This window comes from Acanthaster planci, linkage group LG10 (assembly GCF_054643075.1).
Source record: "Acanthaster planci isolate LZ-2023a linkage group LG10, COTS_SCS, whole genome shotgun sequence".
In the NCBI taxonomy this organism is placed as follows: domain Eukaryota; kingdom Metazoa; phylum Echinodermata; class Asteroidea; order Valvatida; family Acanthasteridae; genus Acanthaster; species Acanthaster planci.
The window spans coordinates 7,515,195-7,533,640 of record NC_141786.1 but is presented as its reverse complement, the minus strand read 5'-3'; the positions used below and the strand labels follow the sequence as shown (position 1 = coordinate 7,533,640).

The following is an 18,446-nucleotide window of genomic DNA, read 5'->3' as shown; positions in this document are numbered from 1 at the left end:
AATTAACTTAAACAAAATAAAAGAACTACATAATGAATCCAGGGCAATATATAGGGCAGCATTTAAAGCTAGAAATAGCTTATGTCCACTGCAGTCCTCTGATAATAATTAATTTTGTCAGAAAATGTCCTTTTGCCCCTTCACTGATGTCCGTTTAAAAAATGAGACTTCCCTTTGAATTTCAAAATTGGCCGACTCAATGGATTTTTTCTCAAAAGTTGAAGTTTTTTCGGTCTCTAGAGACTTTCCGACATGACTTTTTATAAGGCTAATCTATGTTAGCCCAGCTTTTTCGTGTAAACATTTGTTGTTGTTGTTTTTTTTTTAATGCATTACAAGGTCTAAACATACCGCATCTCCGCATCCGTTGCTCCTCAAGTTGCACCTGTTTATCTTTTTACGGCTGACCGCGCCGACGTCAAACACTACTCTGCGGCCATTCGAAACAGCGCCACCACTGTACCAAATAATCATCATGCTCAGCCAACATGATGCGAGGTATGGGGCGGAGAGAGACTCCCCCGTCTTTGTTTTGGCCATTGTTTGATCGGAATCTCAGGAATTCTTTGCAGACTTGTAGAGGGAGATGTGTTAGGTAACAACAGTTTAGAGACTAGAGTGCGTATGGGGATAAGACATGTGGGGGGGAGGGGTACCCATCTGCCCCATATCGTGTACGGTATCCCTGCCAAAACACACTTGTGGCAGTGGTGCCCCTGATGTGTTTTCGTGCAACGTGTGTAGGACAACGGTGCAGTCCAGGAATATGACTTCAACTGCACGATGATGACACGTTGTCGAAACACATCGCATGCACGCGCGCACAGGCATATGGATAGTGCGGAACTTTTGCCAGCCCAACGACGAGGCTACGGCTTTATGCGAGTCATACAAGTAGTATTACTGTTAATATTATTGATTAACTGAGGAGTTTGACAACATCGGTCACCAGAACTCGATAAATGCTGATTAGTCTTTTGACGAAACGTGAAATCGACTATTGTTTTGGGTTACAGAAACATCTGGCCAAACAGAATCAAGCCTCGGTAGGTGCGCACAAATTAGCCCCACAACTCACAAGCAGGGCTGCAGTGGCTCTCTTTTACTAGTTTTACAATCAGTCTCTTTTCTGTCGCGATAGAAAAGAGACAGATTGTAAAAGAGAGCCACTACAGCCCTATTTATGGGGCTACACAGAAATAGGAAGATCGAGCATGTCGAGGATGTGACTAGGCCTACTACAACTACCGTACATGTCATGCATGTAAAGGTAGCAAGAGTCCATGCCACACACTAGTATAGTGGGGCTAGTACTAGTACTAGGCCTAACTACTAACTAGCCGACTAGCGCCGAGTAGCGGTACCTAAATGTGATCCTACCTCCATGGTGGTACTACTCAGCTCAGTGGCACTGGTAGGCAGTAGGGGCCACTTGGCCTACTTCCAGAACTGTAAGGTTTATACACACCTTCATAGTAGTAATGTTTTGTACCAGTATGAATTCCTATAAACACACTGTTTTCATGGTTTTGGCTATTTTGCAATTGTGCCAATTGCTCTGCCATCACCATGAACAAGGCCTGTATGTAGGCCCTAGCGTAAAGTCAGAAGTACATGTCCATGATGTATGTACATGTATATATTTTGCCCATCCACGCCACCGAAAATCAGCAGCATGTAGGCCTGCTCTCTCAATCGTTATCAACATGACAGCTTGACCAATTGCAACATACACGTAAGCCTTGTCAAAATACTGCATGGGTGATTTGGCACATAGAAAGACATTGTGGGAAGAAAAGGACCAAACATTGAACATTTTGCCTTCTCACAATGCATGCTTCCATTATGTACATTTGTGTGTAAAATTGTTACGCCCCAACTATAACATCAGTCCCAACTAGAGTTGGGCCCGTCCCAACTAGAGTGCTACAGTTGGGCCGGCCCAACTACAGCAGAGAGGTCCTGTTTGCATGTGTCCAGCATGTGCCAAAGTCATATCATTTACAAATGTCGTGTCATTGGTCATAGGGCTAGATGAAGAGATGAAGTGCCACATTTTAGATGAATTGTGTCAAGTGTGAGACACATTGACTTGGATAATGTTGAGACATTTCCCACAGACATTGGTCAACAATAGTTGGGCCAGCCCAACTGCAGTACTACAGTTGGGACTGTCCCAACTATAGTTGGGACTGTCCCAACTATAGTTAGGACTTATGCTATAGTTGGGGTGCAACAAAATCACCTGTGCAGTATTTCACTGCTGTGTCTTGTGAGGGGACTTGGGATGGGCCTTCTGAAGGGACTTGTGACTGGTCTTGTGAGGGGACTTGCGACTGGTCTTGTGAGGGGACATGTGAAAGGACTTGTGATGGACTCTAATACAAGACTGCAAATATCTGTGTATGCCAACCTGTCATTTCATCTGTGACACAGATCAAAACTAGGGTAGATTGCCAGCACATTCTGGCATCCTATCCATAGTTGGGTGATTCCAGCTGCAGCACCATATACATCATGTACATGTAGGACAGATGATATACATGTATGATAGTCGGGGTGATACATCATCAAGGACTCCAGATTCAAGAAGCATATAATTTCAAGACAATGGAAGTGTGAGTAAATTGAACAGAAGTCCCTGCCTGTCTTTGAGCCAGTTCGTCATGGTGGCTTCGATTAGTATGCAGTACATGTACCTGTTCCTAATAGGGGTTTTGCGCAGTAGCCATCTTGCGGGGCAGTTCTGTTGCTGCACAGGGAAACCTCCACTGTGCATACCCTGTGGAACAAAACCACTGGCCTGCAAGGTGGCAGTGTGCAAACCCTCAGTTGATGACATTATGTTGTTTCATTCAGCTAGAGCTTGAAGACACAACTGGCTGCTTGAGAGTTGGAATCTGCAATGGAATTCGACAAGGTCCTCAAGACGGTCGGGGAGTTTGGCCGGGTACAGAAGTCCAACTTCCTGCTCCTGGCCTCGCTGAACGGTTTCATGGCCATGCACATGTTGGCCCTGGCATTCGTCGGGAAGGAGCCACAGCACATCTTCTGCGCCGACAATCCCATCTCCAAGGTGCACCCCTGCAGTCCCAAGGCTAGACCATGCTCACATTACACCTACTCCAAGGAGTTCACATCCATTGTCTCGGAGGTGAGTCCCAGGAGTGGCCAAAAGCCGTGATTTAGTTGATCCTCGCACTTCCTGATCATTCAAAATCTGCTACATGTAAGTGGTTTTGTAGGATTTTACAGGATTGAGGAAGGGAGTGCTCAGCCACTGTTACTTTACATGGGGATCGAAGGTGGATCCAGAGGTGACAATGGGACCTGTGCCTCTTCCCCAAAGGGGAGAAAATCATTGAAAGAAAGGCCATTAAAGGTTACCCAGAAAAATGTCTACAAGATTGGTCTCCCAATAAACACAACTCCACCCCACCCTTAACCCCCCCCCCAAAAAAAGAGGTAAAAATTGGCTCTGGATCTGCTCTGCATGGGGCTTGTTGCAGTGCCCCGTGAGGGTTGATGTATAATGTTGTGCTTGAACGATAACAGAGTAAAAACTGTTGAGAATATCAGATTAAGGTGAAAACAAATTTTTCTGTTGTTTAATGGTGGCCCAGCTTGGTTTGAAAAAGAAGACGAAGGTTAAAATGAAGAAAACTCATTAAAAAATAAATTAAATAAAATGTAATTAAAAATATCAAGTATGATTTATATTCAAGTGTAGTTAAAATTTGGTTGAAGTTAAGAAGACTGAGCACTCTTCAAATAAAACTAATTTAATCAGTATCCTTCTCTGCCTGGAATCATTTATCTGGTTTTACACCGCAATTCTGAAATCTCTGATGTAGAACATTGGATTTCTGTGAATGGGTAATTAGGGTGTGCGTGCAGGTCTATATGTTGAGCCATGTTCAGTTTCTAAACCTTCAGCCACTTGTCACAACTGCAGCTGTGGTAAATGTGATCAACATCATGGAAGATTTGTGCAAGGTTTTACCCTTGAAAAAATTAACATCCCTGACGCAAATTAATATTGTTGACTACATGTACTGATATACATGTATTGTAAGACATAAGGTGGCATGGTGACCACGGCATGGGTGTGGCTGAATGCATTTTTGTGGGGGGGGATGTCACCAGTTTAACTTTGCTGACAGACCCTGAGCAGTAGAATTGACACAGTCTAGTGTCTTGAGTAGACAGTGGTGATGGTATGAGCTTACATGTATATATATGCTGCTGTCAGGTGACTGTTTCTGGTATTTTTTTTCTTCTCACGTTGACAGTGGGATCTGGTGTGCGACAACTCTTACAAAGTCAGCCTGGTCCAGTCTCTCTTCATGTTTGGTGTGTTGGCTGGCACCATGGTGTTTGGCACCATGGCCGACAAGTACGGACGCCGGAAAATCTGCCTCTTGGGACTGATTCTGATGTCCATGTTTGGCATGCTGAGTGCACTGACCAGGTCCTACGTCCAGTTTGCAGTAACAAGGTTAGTCGATACTTGGGAACTGGCAGAAACTTTGGGAGCTAGCGTGGGCTGTGATGGGTGCAGTAAAATTTCCCCCTCCCCCAGTCGCTCTGACCTGCCTATTCAAAAACGAGGCATCCCACCTCACTAACTATAGTGACCGCCTCAGCATCTTGTGGCCAATATAACCACTACGTACATGTACTTAAAAAAAAGAGAAAAAGAAAATTCAAAAAAATGTTTTGAATAGTCCTCATTCAGATCGGTCTCACCGGCAAAGACCATAGAATACCAGACGTATTTAACCCTAACCCTCCAAGGGTTGCTGCCGCTAACCGTCCCCATTCACACAAAGTTAAACACCCATATGGGACTTTGTGCACAGAGGCTGTTGGACTTTGTTTTTCTGAGGTATGCCAAACCCAATGCAAAGGTCAGCCGTTATGGGCCTACCAGACCTATCCCCACAGAATTAAAAACTTTACTACTGTTTAATTCTGTGTGGTTGGGGAAGGTTAGGGTTAATTTAGAGAAGAGGAACGGAGATTGAATGAAGTCCATGTAATAGCCTACATGTATGTGAGGTGTGGCGGACACAATGGGCTCCAAGATGGACCAAGAGAGGGTGCAGTTTTACTAGCAACGGAGGCTCCCTTTGGTAGTAATTTCTCCTCGCTGAATCACAAATGACTGTGAATTACAAGTATTGCAATCACATCGCTAGCAACAAAATGAACACTCCTGACCAACATGGCTATTTTCGACTGAGGGGGTACTTCTGTTCGGGGTGGATAGGATCATGGATGGCGCTTTTTGGTTTAGGCAAAATCTTTTGTGTTTACTCCAAATTTACCTGCTTCAAATAGTGAGCCTCCCTGTTGCATCCACCACGCATCAGAAAAGGCTAATGGGAAGTCCACAGGGCTATTTCAGGCCTGTCAGCATGATTGCCGACATGTGCATGCTCTGCAGGCAGTTTTTGTTCACATATTTGGACCACCTCATGCAGTGTTCCTGCGGTCATGGAAATTGCTTGGAAAAGGTGTCCTGGAAAAGTTATGGAAAATGGGGGGGGGAAATGGGATGTCCTGGAGTTCTTTTTGTCAGAGGGGAAAAAAAGTCATGGAAAAGTTGTGGAAATCAAGATCGTGCGAGGGTTATTTTTGATGGGCAGCTCTTGATGTGATAACAGAATATTGATACACAGACTCCTCCCTGTTACACAGTGAAATACCGAATTTCTGATGGACTGTTTGGATCCATTCCAGGTTCTTGTTGGGCACGGCTACCGGTGGCGTGATTCTCTGTTCCTTTGTGTTGGCCACCGAGAACCTGGGCAGTTCCTACAGGGGACCAGCAGGGACCTTCCTCCAAGCAGTCTTCTGCATAGGCATTATGGTAGGTTGTAGTGCTCAGCCTCGTGTGTGCAGAGCTCACTGTTTGTTTCATCATATTTCGTCCCTGGCCCTGTCAGACACAGGTGCAACAGGTGCAAAAGTCTGGTACCCCACTACACCTCAAGGAAAAGCAGTCAGTATTTGTTTTAAACACCTTGCCCACAGATTCTGCTTCAATTAATTTAAGCAATGTAGCTGATTAATTTGATAGGATTACATTGTACAAGGTACGACTGTTTGAATAATACATGAGTGTCCATGTGTCCATTCTTGGCGATGGCAAATGAGTAGATTTCGAATTTAATGCTTGTTTATTTTGCTCTCGTATTCACTTGTTTGTGTCTTCAGTTGTTTCTGTCTGACATGTCCCACGTTTGTTATATTCTCCAGCTGTTTGCCGTCTTGGCCTACTACATCAGGAGTTGGCGAGTGTTACTCTTCACAACAACCTTACCCCTGATTGGCTATCTGTCCATCAACTGGTTGGTATTGCAAATGGCCCTCTTTAGTTTCAACACCTAATAAGTTGTAGCACCAATCTCTGTGGGCAATAAAAACACTTCGCTTTGTCTTGACTGTAGTTAATTCCTTGGAATTGCTAAGTGAACAACTTTGCTAATTTCAAGACGTATCGTACAACACTGGTATAACAAGGACTAGAGAGTCCAAACAAATTTTTTAGCAGAGCGGTCATTTGGTGTAGTGATTTTCAGTTTGCAATGCATAAGCTGGCCCATTTAAACTTGAAATGACCCATCTTCTGAATATGTCTGCCTAATGATTTTTGGCCTACACTTCCAAATTCCATGCGAGAAATCAAATTAAAAATGAATTTAACACCAACTTTTTGTCCAATGCATTTTCTCGTCCTTTCATATTTCACTTATCGGGTGGATGTCACTGGAAGTTGAGTGGTGAAGTGAAATAAAGTTTTCTTTGAGTCATTGCGAAACCTCGAATGCGACATGCAGTATGGTTGCTCTGGTTCCCTCTCCTAAAAAAGAACCACAAAATGACATGCCGGTAATCTTTCTTGTAACTGGTTCACAGCTGATTTTTTGCTAAGCACGTCAATTTGCCAGGCAGGGCTTTCTGCTTAGGTGCTCATAGAAATTAGACCCCAACCAAAGGTGCTTTATTCCACGTATCACAATCTTCGATGCACCTCCTTTATTTCATCTCAGGTTTGTCCCTGAATCTGCCAGGTGGCTGGCTTCACAGGGCCGGGTGTCCGAGGCGGAAGATATTCTGTACTATATCGGTCACACCAATGGTAAAAACATTACCAAAGCAATGGTAAGATTGCAGCGTTAGGGCTGTGCCGATTATTCCAGTATTTGGATAGATATTTGTTTATTGAAAATTATTTTTCAAACTTGATTATCCGTTAGTGAATATCAGTAAAATACAAAGGGGAAAAATTCTATTATTTATAAAATTGGATATTAAAAGCACATTTGAAGATATGACAAGTACATGTACTTGTATCCACCAATAAGGAAGCAATTATGTTACCGGTTGAACAATGAGAATGGAATTCCTTTGTGGGTGTCCATTTTGGATACGGGTAGCTTGTGGCTTAAGACTGGATGGTGCAGAATTATTGTAATAGACTTGTGAAGACAACATCGTAAAGGTTAAAGAAACCCGAGAAACAAGTGAATTTGACATCATAAAATGTGTGCAGAGAAATTGGCTTGAGTTTAATTGTGTTCATTATTCCGAGTTCACAGCACAAACATTTGATCTGACTTGACAATTTTACATTCATTTTTCTCTTTTATGGTAAGAACTGGCCTGGAGACTGTGTGGCAGTTTTGTGACTGTTTGCAGGGCTGCCTGAGAATTTGAACCTTCCACATGACAGTTTTTTGGGAATCGTTATGTGAACATCAGTAACTAGGAAACATATTTTTAGGTTTTTTTCTTGAATGAAAACTGTTTGAGATTGTTAGAAAAAGAAAAACAATTTGTTCTCTAATTTGCGAAATTCTGAATCAAATTCTCTTGGTGAACATAACATGAAAGGCGTACTTGTATGTATAGTGATTATTGTGTGATAATATGATTGCATTATTCTGTCTTGTGGGAGACTTGGGACTTGGAATGAGTTGACTAAACAAGCTCCGCCGTGATTCCCCCCAGAAAACCAGCCATGCCCACTAGCAATCAAGTGCCCCCTTGTCATTTCACTTTTTCAGGTGAAGCTGAAGACCTCCAGCAACCCAACGAATGCCAAGCAGTATGGCCTCACAGACTGTTTCCGGACTCCTGTCATCAGATCCAGAATGGTCATCATGATCTTTAACTGGTAAGATCGAATGCAAATCTCAGATCCGGGACCAGTCTGAAATATTCAGATGTTGCGAGTTCAAAGTACAGGGATAATGATAATATATCAGCACCTTTGAATTGCTGTGCGCCCTATAAATGCTTTGATACTATTTATAAATATTAAATAACTTTGAATTTGACCCAAAAACCTGACATTGATCCTTGACTTTTGGATGGAGGCATCCCAATTCCAAAGTGACATTCGATCTTGAGATGAAAAAGAAAGTTGAGAGAGACAGTGTCATGTTCATTCTTGCTCACTCTGGCAGGCATTTTGAGGATTTGAGCTTGACCAAGATAAAAGGCCCAGAATCTGTTCTGTAAAGAATCAGACAAGAAAGAACTTGATACTCCTACCAATGTTTGATGTGAGATTTTATCGATGTGACTGGGGACTTAAATACATTTCCGAGGAATAAACCTAATTTGAGACTCAACCATGGAGACCTGTGCTGTTCTAACCACTGCCAAATCCAGCAAGACAGTATCATGGTTTAGATCGTAATCGCTCGTAATCCAATCGCTCGTAATCCAATCATTCTTAAGTCACAGTATTCAAATGTGACAGAAAGCATGCTGTGACATTGCTCGGCCATTACTTGTGACTGGTCATGTGACTAAACTTGTGAAAGCACTTGTGGTGGACTCGATCACAACTCTACAGAAACATATTTTGATATTACTAAGGAAATGAATATAATGCTTGGTGAGTGTTTGAGGCCAGCTTAGGAAAATGTCCCTCATCAGTATCCATCCGCCTGAGCTGGTCTTCCACATGTAAGACCAGCCAAGCACATATTTATTCCCAGTCATAAATACCCATTGAGTCAAAGTCTGAACAAATTTTAAAAATAAAAAATTTCTGGTGGTTTTGTTCAAAATTTTATTTCATTTGTTTTTTAAACCCCGCAATTAGGTTTTGGTATGTTCCTCTCATGAGAAGTCATAAACAGTCTCCTTATATGGAAACAAACATGCATGTGGTACGTGTTGCATGAGGTAGCATAGAGCCAGCCCAAGCTTATTATTATTAAACTGTTTTGCAACTTAACACATGACAGGCCCTCGACCACTAGGAATGGCTAAACCGTCCTACATGTAAGCCCCCCAAAATAGTTGTCTCTGGTCAGACTGATGTTCCAGAATTGATGCAGCGACGCGGTTTTTAAAAAAATGTGTACTCCTCCAGGGTTGGATCGTACAGATAATTGCAGACACAGGTTGTCAAGTCATGGGACTAGACCAGCTTTATTATGATTATAAGCTGACAATAAACAACTTTGTATCCATAGTCTGCTGTCATTGTTCAACATCAATCTCATCAGGATCTATCACCCTGAGTAAAAGATCGAGCTGCCCGCAAAAATGTTGAGGCAGTGCAGCAATAGAGGGCGCTGTTGCAGCTCTTGCAGGGAAAAAAAAAGAATGATGAGCATGCTTGAAAATTGACATGCGCGCTGACCAGAGACGAAAGACTTTTTTGGCCGTAGGTATTTATGAGTAATTTATATACATTTGACCGAGAGCAATTCTGATCCAAGCCAGTTTGGTTCATCAGGCCGTTGTTTATCTCCGGTTTCCTTGGCATGGAACGACTGAGAATATTTCTATTCCCCCTGGATGGGATGCCAGTCCATCGCAGGTTGCCTCCCCAGCTAATGCTGGTGCCCCTTTATAATCCTTGGTGCAGAGAGACAAGCAGGGGTGAAGTGGCTTGCCAAGGGCCACAACATACTGCCAGCAGCTGGATTTGAACCACCAACCCTACGATTGGAAGCCACAGACCCTAACCACTCGGCCACCTGCCCAGAGGGTAAGGGGTCAATTGATTGATAAAATGTGAGCAAGAACTGACCATGAAGAACCATGCGCTGTTTTTTGCACACAGGTTTACATGCAGCATGGTGTACTACGGCCTGACCATGAACGCCAGCAACCAAGGAGGCAACATGTACACCAGCTTTGCCTTGTCTGGCCTGGCTGAATTGCCTGCCTACACCGTCTGCTTTTTTCTTCTAAACAGGTGAGTTGATATTACTCCATGTTTAGCTCAGGAGGCGGCTGCTTCCAGATATTATGGCTCAGGCTGCAAATATCACACGAGCATATGGGAAGCAGTGGTCTGGGACCCTACCCCCTTTCTATAGACACGTGTGCTACTACACCACAAGAAGCAGCAGTCAGTATTTGTTTTGTAACGTCTCTCCCACAGATTCTGCTTGATTTTAGTGATTTAACTGATTAATTTGATTTAACACATATAAAAGGTATGTCTTCTTGAAAAGAGAAATTTTTGGTTGTAAATTTGCTGGCTCTTTCCAATGTCCACTTCACAAAATGTTTGAATCCAGCTCTGAAGCTGCCTCCATTGAAAAATTTAACACGACCTCAATTCTCCAAAATCCTCTGTTATTTCTTGAATATGTTCCTTAGAGGGTTGACTACTGCTTTTGATCTGAAATCAAAATCCTAGAGTATTTTTTTTTTCTCGGAATGTGTAACATTTACTGAGCTGAAACCTTTGGCCTCAAAGGAACATAACGCACAAATAACAAATGATGGACTGTACCTTTCATGCTTGATGAAACCCATTGACGAAGTTCTTGCATCAGGCATCAGAAAATCCACAAAGATATGCACGTAACACCTGACAATAACAATTCATTCCTCTCCTTTGTAACTTTATCAGGTTTGGGAGACGGAAGCTTTTACTTATGTCGATTTTTACGGCTGGCATCACCTGCCTAGCTCTTGTGACTGTGCCATCACGTGAGTTGTGAATTTGTTTTACATTTTGCCTTTACCGAATCTTCCAAATCACTTTAATGAGTGCCTCATGAAGAAATCCTGTTCCGTTTCATGAACAATCATTTCTCTATTGCTCCTGACAAAATAATTGGGGTGGTTTTATCCACCTCAAGCAGAAGCACCCCCGCATTGATTGAGAACAGCCATATTGGTCGAGAGTGTTCATTTTGTCGGTAGTGATGCGACCGTAACACGTGCATTTCATAGTTGTTTGTGAACCAGCGAAGCTCAGTTCTGACCAAAGAAGCTTCCAAAATTGCAGCCTCTTGGCCCAGCGCGAGGCTCATTGTGGTAATGAAAAGACTTCATTGCATCCCTTGTGTTGAATGAAATTTTTCTCAGGCAGACTTTGTATCATGAGTTGGTTTTGTTTTTGACTATATACTTATTCTGCTTTGTGCTTCTTCATTTGGGTTATAATTCAAAACCTCCCGCTTTGGCTTGGTACCAGATCCTGAACTGATGAACCTACGCACGAGCCTCAACTTTGTGGGCAAGATGGGTGTGGCGGCTGCATTCAACATTGTTTACATCTATGCCTCAGAACTGCTGCCAACAGTTGTCAGGTAATAAGGGAGACAGGATGTCTGAAACAGACTTTAAGGCAGGGACCCAGACTCTTAAAGCTAAGAGCTTTGGCTGTGGCTAGGTCTGTTGTCAGTGTGCGGCCATGTATTTGCTAATGACAAAGACCAGAAACCAATTTCACCAAACCTTAACCCTAACCTTCACCAACCACACAGAATTAAACAGTAGTAAAGTGTTAAATTCTGTGGGGATAGGTCTGGTATACTTCAGCATACATTTTTCCAAACTAAGTGAAGTTTTCAGTGTCCGTAGGTTGGAGAGTAACAAGTCCTTTAAGTGTGGCACTGATTTTGAACTGCTAGGACAGAAACAACGTGTACATGTATGTGCTCATAGTTGCCCTCGCATGGAGACTTGTATTGTTATGTCATAGATTTAAGCAATTTTGCCAACCAGTGGCGTCATAGATTGTTACGTCATAGATTTAAGCAATTTTGCCAACCAGTGGCAGTAATGCGCATGCACCTGCCTTATTTGCATATTTCATCAGCACGATCCATTTGGGCTTGTCAGGGATATTGATCGATTTGAAGGCAACCCCCCCCAAAAAAAAGAAAAAAAGGAAAAAAATCTTGCGTTGGGCATTTGTTCAGCAAAATTTTAACCATGCATGCAGTCAACAGAATCTTTGTGTTTCTCTTCAGAAATAGCGGCATGGGTGTGTGCTCCATGGCAGCTCGATTAGGGGGTGTAGTCGCACCGTCGGTCATCTTAATGGTAAGGAGAAAAAGGTTTGTTACCTGGTCACAAAAAATTGGCTGACATGTATCCGTAGGTTCAGCAAGCACTGGAAAGAGATTCTAGCCCAACAAAGGATACCAAATTAGCTTCATAACCACTTCGACCCGTTTTCGGGTACATAGGCTTTATATGCAGAGCCGGGAGCCCGGAACGGGGACAAAAGAGTTGGGCCTTATAACAAAAGACCGTGCTCAGCACAAAAGACTGAGCTGCTGGGCATTACCAACATTTTTTCGCTCTCAATAGTGGAGATAATCCAGCCTTGTTTTGAAACCGTATACCACGGTTTGAGGCATTTAGAGAGAGCGGATTACCACCGGGGATAAAAGCTCTCCACACAGCACTGCTGCATACTAATCTAGCCCCTATTGAAAAGAGGTCAGCAGTGCACTGTGCGGCTTTCGGGAACAAAAGAATCTCAGGTAACACCGCACAATTTGGGCTCTTTTTCCAAGGCTGCAGGCCTGGCTGAAATAATACCTGTCAGCTTTAGAGTAGTCCCAAAGAGTCCTTCATGTGGGTATAAACTGCCATTAAATAAAATGAAGAATTTTGAAAACAGAAAATCTTGAAAAGGACCCGGCATCTTGTCTTGCTCAAGAAAAATCCTCCCTGCAGCAAGTGGTTAATGTCACACACACACAGGGTGTGTCTGCGATTTCCCAAGACCTTTTCTGATTTTGCAAGTTTTAACTGAGAAATCGAGAATTTAAGAGTTTAAGCATTTATTATTATTTTTTTTCACCTTTCTTGCACTTGATACAAAAAAATCAAGCTTAAAACCCAGACTTACAGCCATTCGTACGAGGAATGTCATGTTTTGTTAGCTGTTGAAAGCCCCAGAAAAGTCAGAGTAATTTCTGTCATCACCACAACCCGTCTGCTCTGCGTTTGGTGAAATTTTCTTTGTCCTTCAATCTCACCCTTGATGAGGGTCTGTTTGAGTGAAGAAGAGATTTTATTACTAAGCAACAGTCCCCCTTGTGTAAAGCTCTGAGAATGCCGGAAGTGTCTCACATGGATTCTCTCAGCTAGGGATGTGCATTACCGGGTATTTTTAGAACCGGCTACCCGTTTTTTGTTAACATCCGGTACCCGGAAAAGAGATCACTGAATAACAAATGGCACTGCGTGCGACCTGGTGGACCATGTGCCCGAAACACGGTTCTTTTTCGTACATAGGAAGCAAGCAGCACATTGTTCTAAATGTCAGAGTTAATCTCTCCTACCTTTATATCAAACAAAATTGTTACATGTACCTTCAGTTTGCAAATATTTTTTGGGGGGTATATGAAACAGAAAAACAAATCCTCACGGGGAACGTCAGAAAAGAGGACAGAGCTGCAAAGTCTCAGCCCTTAGTGACAATACTGCACAGCAGTCTGGACCGCTTGAGTGCTGTCTTGAGTTGGTCCATCTGAAGACATACGGAGTTATGCTAACTTGTTTGCCATGTGCGCATGGCAAGCAGCTGGGGGCACCTGTTCTGGGCTCCTTGTTCATATGAAGTGAGCGGTTCCAACCTACAACTTGTCTGCAACTTCAGATGAGTTTTGGGATGGTTCCTGTATTGGACACAGTCTTAGTCACTCTGCCTCTTTTATTCAGGGGGATTTCATGGCCTTCTTGGTCTTTGGAGCCACGGCTTTCATCAGCGGCGTGCTGGACCTCTGGCTGCCCGAGACGCTGGATAAGCCCCTCCCCGAGTCCATCAAAGACGTGGAGGACGGCGACGTCAGGTGGAGGGAGGATGTAGTGGTCGTCAAGGATGCCAAGACGCTGGAGATGATGGAGGAGAAGATAGAAATGTTCCAGAAAGATGAAATGGTTTGAAGCAAATTCAAAAATCTATTATATTAGTATTTTGAATTTTGTAACTTAGTTTGGGTTATACTGATGTAAGTGGAATAGTTTAGCCCAAGTATGGTTTTGGTATAACTTCGTGTCTAGTGTTGGTTTCAGTTTTTCTTTTGTAGATGTAAATGTAAATGTTACTATTGTATTTTGTCCTTACCTGGTATAATTAAACCTTACAAGAGCTTGGAGTGTGGGGCTGGAATCTGCCCCCTCGCCATTTTTGGCCGATGTCGTCGCAGTGCTCCTTTAGGAGTTTCTTCAGTAATGTCTTGTGGTTAGTTTGACACCAGTGTTGTGAAAATTGGATATACCAATCTCGCGCAGCACCCATTTTTCTGATACAGGTCAGCCAAAAGTGTATACGTGTATGCTTTTCCGGCATGGTCAGTGAATACAGGCCGACACACCTGTGCCCTTCAACTTCAGTCAAACCTTACTTCAGAATGGGACGAAACCTCGCTTTTGTATCGAGTGTCTTTACATGCATGCATGGCTTTAAAAGATTAGACATACCGTAGAACAACCTAGACCTGACTCAAGTTGGGATCATCCCTGACATCTGCGCTTAAGCTTTTGATATGGAGGCAGTGCATTGTTACTTGCGTTGCGCCCTTTTGTGTCCACGTATTACTGTGAGTTCATAAATCCTGACTTAACGAATGAACGAGTCTACTAGTCTGACTACTTTGATTGGTGGAAATGCCAAGTCTGACTCCTTGGATTGGTGGAAATTTCTTATACATTGTGCAACATCATGTCGTTCATATACAATTATGAATAACTACATATCACCAATGGGGGTCCGATTGGCTTATCCGTCTAGTCAGACTTACTGACTGGTGATACGTGTACAATCTTTAACGTTGACGCCGGATATCGCAGAAAAGCTATCAAATGAGGGCGCCTTATAAGAAGTTATGCGAGCGGCCGAGCACGATGACGATGCACAGTACTGTGTATGTGAAGGGATGGCTGACGGGGAAGAGCAACGTAAGCTCAGACTTGATTCAAGTCTAGGGACAGCCGAGTTCTTAGAGGGGAGGAATTCCCCCCCCCTCCCCTGACCAGCTTTGTGATGGTTTGAAAAACCTGGCTCCTTTGTTTGACTTGGTGCTGCCTGACAAATGAGTAAAATTTCACAATTTATTCTTTGATGTGACGAGTAAAATTTCACAAATTTGTCTGTGATGTGACGTGTAATGGCAAGTCCAAGGTCTTGGATTTAAATCCTACCATGGCACACTCGGGATTTTTTACCAGTCTCTTTTTTCTTTACGTAACAGCAGCATGTCAATTATGCCATTTTTTACGTTCTGCAGAGTTGCTTGGGTAATTCCAGAAATTAGGGGTCCATTATTTTTTGTGGCCCTGTCACATTTGACATATGATTTTGTAAGTTCAGAACACATTTTCTAATTTCCAAGAGTGATGAATGAATGCAGATTACCTGCCAAATAAAAAGTAACAGTTTGAAATCAATTCCAGTGATATTTACATGTCAAATAACAAAGGTCAGATGTAACAGGGACACAAAAATGTCACACTTTTGGACCCCTAATTTCTGGAATTACCCAAATGCAGTACTTCAAATGTAGAACTTCCTGGCCACATGTTGAAGCTTGGTGGCAACTTTTCAACTTGGTGGAAGACAAGGCAAGTCTTTCCAAGTGAAGTTCAAATCAAACTGCTAAGTTTCCGCTGCACACTAATTCAAGAACTTTTGAAGCACATCGATGTACAGGGTAAATTGACTACTCGTGGATCCAAGCAAGTGGGTTGGAAAGCCATGCTGTCGTTGTATGTACAACTCAGGATTCAATTGCATCTTCAGCAGACGAGAAAAGTGTCTAGGTATAAGAATTATCTATTTTTCAAAATTATGCCTTCTGGAATTTTGTACTATACGTTTGAAGTTTAAAATGACAACTGGTGTTTCTTTTCCTTTCCTTTCATTCCAGTATTCAGCGTTTTCTAACTCAGCAACTGATCCCAGAAAGTTTCTAAGTCTAGACAAATATATAACCCAAATCAACACAATGAGTCGCAAGCAATCAGAACAACTTTTCTGTTTAAGGCCTTGAAGAGAATCTTGCACTCTGTGAATCAATGGGAATGCTGTAGATTTTTCACCTGTGTGTCATCCATTTTCACCAGGTTGCCAAAATGGGTGATACATCAAGACAGAGAACTCAATTTCGTTCTTTCTTGTGTAAACTAAACTACATGCAAGATCAAAAATATGATCTTAAGATGTATTTTATGTGATCCAGTCACACATCTGCTTAGCGAAACCACCAAAAATGCCACAGACGGGATGCATATTGTAGGTGTGGCTGGTTCCCAGTGATTTCCATACAGCACAGAAACTTGTCAAACAATATTTTGTTTTCACTTAGTAGAAGTCGACTCCTGTTCTCGCCCAAAATTCAGTTCTGTGCTTGGTACATGTGTTCCAGTGATGGGAGTATATCGAAGGGAATAACAAAGCTGTAGTGGCAGGGCACTCACAGGTGTGTTCTTGAACTTGACATGCCCAAGGACAGGTCCAGACCCACATTTGTTGGGGGGGGGGTTTGAACTACAGTACTTTGTATGGGGGGCCAATTTTTTTTTTTAAACCCATGTGACCTTTTATGGTCTTTCTGAGGAGTGAAGCTACATTTTAGGGCTTTTTGCACTTTTTAAAATATGGAAAGTGAAACAGACCAAAACATTTACCTTGTTTTTGCTATTTTCTATACCCCGCTAACGAAGTCGGCTTGATCTTGGAACTCTGAATTCTTTTTCAAAAATAAATTTACTTGCCCCCCCCTTTATTTTTTTTTGGGGGGAGGGGCATGGTCCCTGTAAGCCCCACCCCATAGATCCGCCCTTGGATGTCTATGTGGCTTGTCAGGCACCCTGTTGTTCAAACTGGCAACTATTATGTGTGTGTACCGCTTGTTCGCGAGCATTGTGCCACCTCAGTAATGGCTTCTAATTCTGAGTACCGAATTACACTTGAGGATGTAGGTCCCAAGTTCTGATCATCAACCCAAGAACACCTAGTTCAGTCTAGGGACACGCTCAGAAAAACTGCAACAGTAATGCGACAAGCATTCCTGAAGGGAACAGCTTCCCAAGCTTTTTGAGACAGTTCCTTACAACCTCTCATCGTGTGACACTTTGTTTATTCTGTTGTCTGTTATGCAATTGCTGAAATGTTGGTCCACATGGACCCCTACTGCCAAAGTTTCATTTACAACTACTCGTTTATTGTATGTTTGTAAATATGTGTAAATATGTAAATCGGAACAAACTTCCAGAGACAAGATAATTTGCCTAAAAAATTGAAAGTATGTTATTGAAATCATATAAAAAAGTCATGGTTTTAATACATGGTAATCATGGGTGGGCTGTTAAAGGGGCTTTCACTATTTGGAGAGGTCAAAATACAAATGCTGTGGAGGGTTCCCAGGAAAACCAAGTTTAATCTTGCGCATTTTAAAAACTAAATGTACTAAAATGCCTCATTGCTGCAATTTGCCGATTGCCGTTAGAAAAAACCTAAAGGTTAACCAATCGGCAGATGTCAAGTCAACGTGGGTACTTCATATTTCTTTCGTTTGTTTTTGACTTTGGAGAGCAGGTTTGTATTTTTATTCCCTGAAAACTGGGAAAGCAAACCCAGTACAAATCTGTGGATAATAAATCTCCCACCCAACAAAGATACGCTTGCCTTTCACTCCGTTATTTGTCACTTGGAACCTTTGGGAGTTTTATTGTAAATCTGATTCCGGCAATGATTTCTTCTCCAGGTTATGATGTCATCTACAAGTTTTTTCCGGATCTCATATTTTCTTGTGCCATATTAATGGCTTTTAAAAATTGTTTTCCCTTTTTTGAGTGATAATGAATGCATTTTAATCATTGGATATTTGTGCCAGATGTTTTTTAACCCTTTGTACAGTATTTTTCGGTTTCGTACTCACGGCCAACCATTGTTTTGCCAACCTGGGTTGGGGAAAATTTCGCTAGTGACATAACAAAATAAAGGTCTTTTTAGAGCTTGCATATTGCACCCTCACTGAAACAGTTTTCTTGTCAAAGGCAACGAATCAAAGGGTATCCGCCCCCCGGCGGGACAAAGAGAAGATGCAATTTCTGTAGCAACCGTACTCTCGTGATGATGGGAACTGCACTTCGCTAGTTCACGACCATGCTTATGAACACCGCTAGTTCACGACCATGCTTATGAACACGGA

At 42.5% G+C, this 18,446-nt stretch overlaps 1 protein-coding gene across 10 annotated transcripts; it reads left to right on the top strand.

Annotated features, from left to right (window-relative positions):
* Positions 1-468: 468 nt before the first annotated feature.
* Positions 469-17,911, top strand: LOC110976801 (solute carrier family 22 member 15-like). 10 transcript variants are annotated; one of them, XM_087141913.1, is made up of 13 exons: positions 721-1,046; positions 2,437-2,618; positions 2,860-3,154; positions 4,293-4,498; positions 5,746-5,875; positions 6,265-6,356; positions 7,059-7,170; positions 8,076-8,185; positions 10,097-10,231; positions 10,898-10,977; positions 11,468-11,582; positions 12,249-12,321; positions 13,954-17,911. In XM_087141913.1, the coding sequence occupies exons 3-13, from the start codon at positions 2,906-2,908 to the stop codon at positions 14,176-14,178; spliced, it is 1,527 nt and encodes a 508-aa protein (XP_086998039.1). In that variant the 5' UTR covers positions 721-1,046; positions 2,437-2,618; positions 2,860-2,905; the 3' UTR covers positions 14,179-17,911. The 10 variants fall into 10 exon arrangements, with proteins under 10 accessions (XP_022086096.1, XP_086998042.1, XP_022086100.1 ...); XM_022230404.2 differs by lacking the exons at positions 721-1,046; positions 2,437-2,618 and adding an exon at positions 469-595; XM_087141916.1 differs by lacking the exons at positions 721-1,046; positions 2,437-2,618 and adding an exon at positions 478-595 and having other exon boundaries at positions 2,864-3,154.
* The last annotated feature ends 535 nt before the right edge of the window (positions 17,912-18,446 follow it).